The following is a 10,917-nucleotide window of genomic DNA, read 5'->3' on the forward strand; positions in this document are numbered from 1 at the left end:
CCTCACATGAGAATACAAGTATTATATTTTGTTGATGCACAAAATCAATGAGGACTTTGGTACAACAGAAAGTGTAAGTTTGTGACCTTCGCTAGATTGCTCCGGTCACTAGTGTGGATAAGTATGTAAATGGATAGAGACAAGGAAGCAAACACAAGATGTACGTGGTTCACCCAGATTGGCTACGTCCACGGAGTAGATGAGTTCTCATTAATTGTGAAGGGTTTACACAAGTACATAGGTTCAAGTTCTCCTTTAGTGAGTACTAGTGAATGATTTAGTACAAATGACATTAGGAAATATTGTGGGAGAATGATCTCCTTTTATAGAAGAGAGTTTCTAGCTTTGTTCTGACATTGACACATGTCGTGTTGTGATTGACTTCTGATGTCAACACGGGTCGCGCTGTGATTGGCCTCCTGGTTGGAGGGAAACTCTTTTGGGTCCTTGACGGTATAACGTTGACCGGTGCTCGGTAGTTTCGGGATTTGTCAAGTATATGGTACAAACATACTTAACCATAACCAAGGTATAAAATATCGATGATATCGGAAATATCAGTAGTCCAAAAATATGGAAATATCGATGGAAATATCGGGATATTATCGATATCGATAAAAATTGAATAAAAACCACGGAAATTGTAAGAAAAACTTGGAAATTTTTATTGAAACTTTGGAGAATGTTTATTTAGTCAATTATCTATTAGCTTATCAAAAACAATTAGAAGGAAATGCATTACATGATGGATTTAACTGATTTAAGTTGATTATACAGCGAGCTGGCAAACACTGTGAGTGTAGAAAATATGTAGTAATTAATGAAAAAAAGATTAAACACATCATAATCATTTATATATAATGATTTACTACACTATTTTACACTTTATACATTGTAGGGCTGGGCAAACGGGTACAAGACCCGCGGGCCAGTTCGGGTATTGTCGATTCGGGCCGGGTTCGGGGCGGGGCCAAATTTGGTAGAGACAAAGCGGGGCGGGGCGGGGCGGGGATAGGGTATCTACAGGGGCGGGGCGGTTCCATAATTTTAGAATACAGGGGCCCCGAACCTACCCGTTCTACATATGCTTTACTCATTTAGTCCCCTTCCCCCGATTACCCCACTTTCTTTCTTCGTTCTCGCACCCCTCGACTGCGTCGACATCACAGCAGTCGAAGAAGACGATGGGCTCACCATCGGAGAAGACGATGACCTCATCGCCACGATCCATGACTGGACTGCCAAGATCTGCTATTGCTCGACTCCGTCAGTTCGTCTTTCTATCTCCGTTAACTTGAGCTCTGCTCAAATACAGTTTGTCGATATCTCCGTTAGTTCGTCCTACGAATCCAAATTGGCCACCACCATCATCTCATCTCCTCCCCAAATTAAGGTAATTTACTGAATTCAGTTTCTGCAATCTCTCTAGGGGTATGATGTGAGGCTAATTTGTTTTATTGGGTTGAAAGTTTTCTGGGTTTGAAATTTTTAAGTGGGTTTTCAGGGATCAATGAATAAAATTGTAATAAAATTGCAAATGGATGGCATTAGATTCGATTTGCTGGGTAGAGCCTTCCTTAAGCTAGTCTCCACATATTTCTTGGGATCTTCCATTGCTCTGCTGCTGGTGGGATTCTTTGGATGTGCAGAGAAGGAAGCAACTGCAGAAGCAAGCATTAATCTTCTGGGTTGGTTTCTGTGTCTCGGATGAACTTGCAGGTGCAACAGCTGTTGGTGGAGTTGCAGCGGGGAGTTTGGCGGTGCTATTGAGTGGTGGTTCGGGCGGAGACGGCCTTGATTGTATCAAAATGGTTGAATTGTATCCTTAAAAAAAAAAAAAAAAAGAACCATGGACCGCGCCCCGAACCGACCCATTTCAAGCGGGCGGGATAAGGTCCGGTTCTTGTTTTAAAATATGTTGTACTCGGCCCGGCCCAGCCCGTTTCTTTTACACCTGGATCTGATCCGGTCCCTTCAAAATTGGGCCCGGCCCGGCCCGTGCCCACCCCTAATACATTGTATGGTAAGATACATGAGTGATTTAGAATCTTGATGAAACCACCATTACTTTTTATCTAACACACCATAATCATTTATATATAATGATTTACTACACTATTTTACACTTTATACATTGCATGGTAAGATACATGAGTGATTTAGAATCTTGATGAAACCACCATTACTTTTTATCTTGTCAAAAGTTGTCAAAAGTTGTAAAAGTTGTAAAAGTTGTCAAGAGTCAGAGAGTCAGAGACACGGTTTTGAATTATTTGGATGCTGTTTTTTTTTCTCACACACCACCACACACACACACAGAGTCAGAGACTCTCACACGCCACCACACATGCACACAGAGATCGAGAGCTCACACACGCACACAGAGACCTCAGTCTCTTGACCCTTCTCTCTTATCCCTTATCCCTTCTCCCACACACACACAGAGAGATCTCTCGATCCTTCTCTCTTCTCCCTTCTCCTACACACACGCCAAGGTTCTAAAAAACGTTAGGTGCTAGTCGGACAGTGGGCTAGCGCCTAGCGCCTAGGCGGCCTGGGCGGATTTAGGTAAATTTCTTATATATTATATGAATTAATTAAATTTATTATATCAGATATAAACAATTATTGAATAATATGTTATTTCTTATAGAAAAACATACATATACGAATGCTTTATGTACATGTATAATATGCTTACCTAGAAAAAAAAAATTATCTAAATAATTTATAATTTATGTAACATTTATATATATATATATATATATATATATGTATGTATCCCAAACTTTTTAAATATATAAAAAACCCACGCAAGTGGGGTGTGGGTGGTTTCAATTAAAACCATCTGATGACCATTGTCTACCTTACCTGTTCACATCATTCACATCACCCAAGGCCCCTTTCCACCTTACCTCTTTCTTCTTCTTTGCCCTTTCAGAATCTCAAAGATTTATTTTACTCTCTCTCTCTCTCTCTCTTCGCACTCCCTCTTCCCTCAGACATCTCGATCCTTCTCCCTCCCTTTCCTTGTTTCTTCTCCAGTTCTCCCCCTCATCTCTTCTCTGCAACTCACCTTCCCAGAGCAGACACACACACACACACCCCACTTCCCCGTGTTTGCCCCTTCCCCAATCCCTCGAACCTTCTCCCTCATTCCTCTCCTTGTTTCTTCTCCCCTCATCTCTACAACTCTCCTTCCCGGAGCACAGACACACCACACCCACCCCCACCATGATCTCCACCACAGTGGCGCACACTCTGGCGAGCACCATCACGACCTGTGGACCGTTCCTCCTCCCTTTCTCACCTCCCGGCGGCGGCGAGCACCATCAGCCTAAACTTTAGGCTGTATGCGGCCGAGGATCCATCAAACCCGAGCGGGTTTTGGGATCCGGAGAAAGGATTGCAAAGAGAGGTGCAGATCGGCAGCTGCGACGACGGAGCCTCGGCTGCCGTTGCGACGACGAAGAGAGAGAGCGATATTATCACGATAATCAAGTGGAACACTGTGAAAATATCGTTGTTGCAAAAAAAACGATATTATCGGCGATATTTCGCCGATAATATCGATATTTTAGACGTTGACTATAACCACAATGGAATAAAACAAAATCATTAATTAACAAACTTTATCACTAATATTGCTAATTAAAACAGGATGTCAATTTTGATGAAACGGTTTTTTAACCCAACTTTCATGTAACCTTCTGTGACGATGAAAATAACATTAGATAGACAAAAAACCCTAAAATACATCAAGCTTCATTATTTTGATAAGCCAAAAGGCGTAGATTACATAAGTTCTTGATAATCGAAAAATCGAACGACAAACATCAAAATAAGGAGAAATTTTTAGTTGTGACGGGAACATAAGTGGTACACCACGTGTTTTAATAGGAATGGTGAAAATTTTTATTTTTTAAGTTATTAACTTTTTAGCACACATATCCCACCATTTGTTTTGTGAAACATAATGTACCACTTCGTGTACCGGTCACACTGAAAAATCTCTCGAAGACCCCAAAAAGGACAAAAGCAAACCAAAACATAAAGTGAATCGAGTACTGCAGAGTACATATCGATCACAAATTATTATTCTGGTCTCTATGTGGTTAAATAGTATATTCTGGTTTCTATGTGGCTAAATAGTATTATTCTTGGGAAGCAAACCTTTTGACTCTAGCATATCGTTTGTTTTGCGCCTCAACTCCTCCAACCAAGTTATCAGAATATCCAGCTTGTCAGTCTCGATCTCATCTGCTGGGCGCTCCCACCAGTTTTCCGCCATGCTCGACTTTATGGCCTGGGTCAAGCGATCCCGGTGCTTTGTTTCATTATCGACCAGCTGCATCACCTCTATGAGGTCATTCTTGAGCTTGTTCAAAGCCATATTCCGGTGCACCTTGAGGATCTTTCTAGCCATGGCTAACAGATTCAACGGTTGGTCGTGTGTATTTGGCGACATTAGGGGTATTTATTGAGTTTTGAGTACATAGGAAATTAGGGTTGAGAGGACCCAATGTTCCTAGCTAACCTCGATAATTATCGCTTTTTGCTATCATTTTTCTTACTTAATTTGTATGCAGTTACTAAGATACTTGTTTGGGAGATATTTGAATCTCTTTTTTTATTTTCATACATGGTAGGCACTTCATGTATATGTAATCTGTTTGAAACATGCTAAACCAATTATACACATTTCTTACTCACTAGGGCGCAACAGATGCATGCATGAGGAAAAGGGCTCCTCAATTTTTCCTAAAAAGCCTAATCCTATCTCTTAATTCAAATATTATCTGGACGAATATACCTTTACTTCAAGGTATATTCATCCAAGAATGAATTAAGGAATTAATACGATTAAAATTTCTAAAGAAAGCAATTTGGAGATACATTGCAACTAGCTATGGTTTAACTTTTTAGGTGGCACGCCGCATCGATGACCTTCCAGTATTATTATAACACATACATGCCTTGAGGACTTAATTTGAAGTTTTTTGTGTTATCCATTAGATTTGATAGAGGGACGGATGCCTATAGTTTGCTGCATCTCAATCATTTTTAAATTAAGTAATTAGGTTGTTAACTTATGTATGCACACCACAAATATATATCTCTATAAACCAAGTTTTATGTAAAATTATAACTCGCACTCAAAAAGCGATCTATTATCAACGTGGGATTATTTTATTTTTAAAACTTAATTAATTTTGTTGTTCAAAAGTGAACTATTATTAACACTCTAAAAATATAATATATAAAATTTCAAGTACACAACTAGATTTTTAAAGTACCAATAACAATTCTCATTCAAAATAAATCATCTTATTATTTTCTCCCTATTAATTAAATTGTTTTCGTTTTTAATTCTAAGAGAGGCCGTTCTTGATATTATGGATGTGTCACCAAATTAGATTTCTCTCTTATTATATAAATCTGATGTATATAGTGTTGGATTTCCGGGTATATAATTGAGATTTAATTAATTTATAATTAAATATGCAGTAAACAAATAATAAGCATGATGTAATGTAACAAACAATGAAGATGAAGGTTACTTCGTGACTCCTCAGTCGTGTGTGCGCCATTTTGTAGGATTAACATTGTGCTTGTATACTTCCTCTTTATGATGATTCACGAGAAAGCTCTTCAAGTGTTGAGCCTTTAGGAGTATCAACACCTAATCACAGTTCTAAAAAGTGCTAGGTGCTAGTCAAGTGATGGATAGGGGCCTAACACCTAGACATCTAGGTGGAGACTATGCGAGAGCCTATGTGGTTTCTTAAATTTAAATCAAATTTATATATAACATATAAATAAATATCTATTTGTACTTTAAAAAATACGTAATTGTATTGGGATACATAAATTGTAAAGTAGAAGACATATAGATTATAAAGTATTAAATCATATTAAAAACATGGGGAACAACAATTAAGTCGATAAGTGACAAACTCTATGCTTGGGTTCATATCTCATACATTTTTTATTAGTTAATTGGAAGAGGGATTTCAACCTAGACATCTCTTAAGAAATAAAATTACACCTAAACCACAAAAGAATTATTTTTCGCTTTTTATATTAGCACCCCACAAAATGTTGAATGCACCCCACATTTAAATTTAATATTAAATGACTTATTTACCCTACTATGCAATGACAATTTTGACCTTATTAGGTTTAAAAAAAATAAAAAATTTCTAAATACACCCCAAATCACTTTTAACGTATTATTTATCTTCTTCAACTATCAAAACCTCTCGCATCCTCCATTGTTGAACAAAACCCTAATCAATGAAACTATAAACATGTTGATTGAGAAAAATTATTTTTGATAAATGGAACACAAAATCGATGTTTAGGAAGCTTCACATGAGGTAAGACTTCATATTTTTCATTGTTTTGGTGATTCGACAACATCGATAATTATTTAATCTTGCTTTTGCTGCGTTATTTATGCTTCTATGTTCGTATTCATCTTTTAGGGATCACAGGGATTACATGAAGAATTAAACACCTAAAATTACCACCAAATATTAAAAACACACGCACATGGTTTTAATGGTGGAATTGAAAACAAACCCACATATGCTTTAAATCCCAACCGGCATCTTTTGTCAAAATTTCAGACGACATCTTTTGTCAATCTCATAATTTAAGACTTAGCATTTATGAATCTCATAATTCAAAAGCCATGGCCACCGAATTGATTGTAGAGTGAGTCAATGGTATTCATAAGATGCTTTCTTGCAGGTCGACTTGGCTCGACCAAAATATGCACAAGAAAATGGAAACAACAAGGTATCTTTGAAATTAATAATATTATTATTATTGAAAGACATTCAAATGAATCTAAACATTTTTCAAATCATTCAATTTGAAATCACTTGGCAAACTAAACGTTCAAATGTTTAGATTCAGTCCCTAAAAATTAGAAATGAGTGTTATATGATTTGAGAAATGTGGGGTGTATGTAGAAAATGTGGGGTGTGAGGGTATTATGAGGAAGTACATGGGGTGTATTAAGATACTTTTTAATTGAAAAAGCAAATGTGGGGTGTATTAAGTATTTGGGGTTCATTCAACAAATTATGGGATGCTAATATAATAAGCCTTATTTTTTTCACACATCACCAACTAGTACTACGTTCTGCCTCTTCATTTATAAGTGAGATGTCTCAGGTTCAACTCAAATGAATGATGATGATGTGGAGTAAAAGACCAATTTCTTTAGAATCATATTTTTGGTATGTTTTTAAACTAAAAATAATTTTGCTAAACACCACCTAGTACTACAGTCTAGTAGTAAGTCTCTTCACTTGTAAGTAAGAGGTCTTAGGTTTGATTCTCGCCAAAGGTGAATTCGAACCATATTACTGCTAGCTCATTGTGAGGCTAAGTCTACCCCCTCCCCCTTAGTGTAGATAATATCGTTTGCTCACAAAATAAAAAAAATTGCTAAACAAAATCCATTCAAATTGTGAAACCAATTGAATGTGTGTATTTAAAAACCTATCAATGCTTAAAAAATTATATATCACAATTTATGTTAAAAAGTTTGCCCTTGATTAAAATTTAAAAACCCACAAGACATAAGTAAAAAAACATTGCTAGGGATGGAATCCAAATTTTGCTTTCCCCCTTCTCATGGCAATCATTTCTCAAGCATGAGCTCACAAAAACATGACAAAGTCAACAATTTCTCATCGCCAAGCTCACTTTCCCTCAAACCAAACGCAGTTAAGAATTATATACCGGCATAAAGAGTGACCTAACTCTAAATTATCTCTTTTTTGCAAGTGTTCGGTCCTATCTTTGTCTAATCAAATTTACATGTCAAACGGATATAGTTATTGAATTATTACTGTCTAATCTTGTGACATAACCATGGTTTTTTCTCTTTGTGGTCAAGGAATGCCTCAAAAGAATTCTTATCCCGATAGCATCCACTCTAAAATTAAGGATTTATTTGGAAGTACTTTTAAAATGGCTAAAAACGTTTTTGGTAAAAATATTTTTGAAACTAATCATTTGTTAAAATGCAAGTGAATCCTAAAAAAACACTAAAATATTTTCTGCAAGAAACACATAATTGATGTTTATTGTAGTAAGCACTTTAATTACTTTTGAAACCCAATAATTTTTTTTAAAAAAAACAAGCACTTCCAATTATTTTAAAAATACATTGAAACGCAGCTAAATATTTATTAAAAATTTAATTGGAAAGTCATAGCGTAGACAATGAGAAGTGTTGCATGAAAATAAAGTCTTTAAGGTAAGAAGGCTTCGCTTGATTGGTGACAATGAAAAGGAGCATTGAAATTTAAGACAAAGATCTGAGCACTTTGTCCTCATTGGAAAGCTGAGAGATTTCACATCACAGATTACAAAGCAAAAGAGTAGGTGTGGGATTGAAACATATATTTAAGCTATGCTCTATCCCTCCTTGATTGTTTAAAACAATTATGCTTATGCACCAGTTTCAATTCTCATCGATTCTCTTTTTCTCTAATTAATTATATCGAATTCACTAACATTATTGTTCTATTCAAATTACAACAAGAAAGATGAGTAGCTGGGAATCCAAAGACGTAGATTTGAGATCTACACTATCCTCCTTATATAGTGTAAAGAATTGCAAACCACAAGTAATGTCGAGAAAGATGAGCAAGCGTTGCACATCATCACAAATTACAACGAGAAAAAAGAGTATGTGTGGAATTGAAGATACGAATTTGAGCACTACCTTGTTATCGGTAGAAAGTTTGAGGGTTTGCAGATCACAGGTACTTGTCCTAAACCTAAATGCAGATGTTTTTTTTTTTTAACAAACGATAATGTAGCTTATTATTATTATTTTTTTACAAACAATATTATCTCCACTAAAGAAGAGAGAGTGGCCTAGCCCCACAAGAAGCTACCAATAATGTGGTTTAGATTCGCCTTTGGTTAGAATCGAACCTAAGACCTCTCACTTACAAGTGAAGAGGAATAACACTAGACAGTAGTAAACCACAGCAAGTGGCCTGGTGGTAAGGGAGCGGACTGCGGCTCCCTAATAAGCAAAAAATGTGGGAGGTCCCGGGTTCGAGGCTCCAAGTTAGTGAGTCTGCTTGACTATGGCCACGGACAAGGTGAAATTCTCCATAGCCTTTTTGGGCCCGAAAGGGGTGAATAGTCGTGACTTGCCACCAGTTGTCCCCATTTTGAAAAGGACAAAAAAAAAACAAAAAAAAACAAAAAAAAAAAAACTAGACCATAGTATAAATGGCCTTAATCTAGCTTTTAGATTATAATTTGTTATTACACTAAACACAATAAATAAATTTTAGTTTATGTTTTTTGACAGAACATTTTTTTTTCTTTTGTTTACTTTACATTTTTACAGGGAGATCTACAATTTCGGATGTTTGAGAAGATAGAATTAGTGATTTAGTGGCAATATTTTTCCTCATCACCCTATTTATCACATTAGATGAGTTTAAATTTCAAAATTTGTGTAGTTGATGGACACAAATCTCAAAATGTAAACTTATCTAACGATGATAAATATAGTGGTGAGTGTTACCACCATTTGAAGGCAGTGAGCAAAACTGCATCCATGATTTAATACAGACCTTTTAAGATTGGGATATGTCCCACCCCTTAAATTATCTTTCATGCAACCAATCACTTTAATGCACTGTTTATGAGAGGTTCTCTCTAGCAACTATTTCATCACATGTCAAACTTTTATTGGACAGTTGATTTACATTTTGAACATGTAGCAAGCATTAATTAGCCAGTAACGACACTAGTACTGTGAAATAGTTGGTAAGAAAGAACCTCTCCCTATTTGCTTACCAACACACTTTTCAAGACTCAATAGTTTTTTATTTTTACTTAATCCTTTTCTTTCAATCTTGATTTTCTAGTGCTCTAAATCTTAATCCATCTTATTGAGTTCATCAAATCACTAGTATTTTCTTCCTAACTTGAAAATGTGCCATTGATATCACATTTTGATTGAAAATTGCTCATAAATTTCTATTAATTTGTCTATACCAGATGAACTACATCAATTTCCAAAGTGTGTACTTGAAAAGGAAGTCAATGAGCTATACAGTCAACTCCCTCACCAACCATGGCAAAAAACTAAATATCACAGAAGAGACTGAAGAAATTCTTGCTTCCGGCGCACTGAATCATAAGTCTATACGGTACTACTCACAAAACAAGAAACCCTCTTGTATTTGGTCCGACCCACCTCAAATTGACCCCGCCAGGATGAGTCTGATCCCGTATGCAGGCGTCCGAACAGAAGAATTCCTCAATGAGACCAACCAAACTATTAGAGAATCTGACATCATAAATTTTGAATCTAATTTCGTCCAAGATGTGCTGGAGGAAGATGAGCTACCCATAAATTTTGAAATTCCTGGCCCTATCCCTGACCTGGTGGACCTGTATAATTTTGATGTACCCAAAGAAGCGATAAGTTCAACCATGGAAAGACAGAGCAGCCCCAAGCTTATGGTTTTGACATCGAAAATTGATGAGGAAGTGATAAGTTCACCCGTGGATTTTGAAATTCCTGGCCCAATCCCTGACTTGGTGGACTTGTACAAAGCCCCACTGGAAACTCAAGGCTTGGATATTTTACCAAGCAAAAGACGACGAGTACATTGACGTAGTGATGAATGGCTCGTTTATTAATCGGTAATTAGAATGGTCTTTGCAGTGCCAACAACACATCTTTTGCATTGACATGTTAAATGAATAGTCATTGTAATAAACTTTCTTTTGTGGATCCTTTTGAGAAATGCAGTTTCATATTTTTGTTTCAACCGAGGTTTGTGGAGTTACAGTATGTTGGTGAGTCTTGAATTCTAAGAGATTGTTTGACAAACTTTTAGTAAGACTAAAAGGTTTTTT

The 10,917-nt window shown here is 36.4% G+C and overlaps 1 protein-coding gene across 1 annotated transcript; it reads left to right on the top strand.

The window, feature by feature from the left end:
- Positions 1–8,724: 8,724 nt before the first annotated feature.
- Positions 8,725–10,694, top strand: LOC126599228 (uncharacterized). Its single transcript, XM_050265569.1, has 2 exons — positions 8,725–8,789; positions 10,051–10,694. The coding sequence occupies exon 2, from the start codon at positions 10,051–10,053 to the stop codon at positions 10,669–10,671; it is 621 nt and encodes a 206-aa protein (XP_050121526.1). The 5' UTR covers positions 8,725–8,789; the 3' UTR covers positions 10,672–10,694.
- Positions 10,695–10,917: the final 223 nt, after the last annotated feature.

Source organism: Malus sylvestris, chromosome 14, assembly GCF_916048215.2.
Source record: "Malus sylvestris chromosome 14, drMalSylv7.2, whole genome shotgun sequence".
NCBI lineage: Eukaryota > Viridiplantae > Streptophyta > Magnoliopsida > Rosales > Rosaceae > Malus > Malus sylvestris.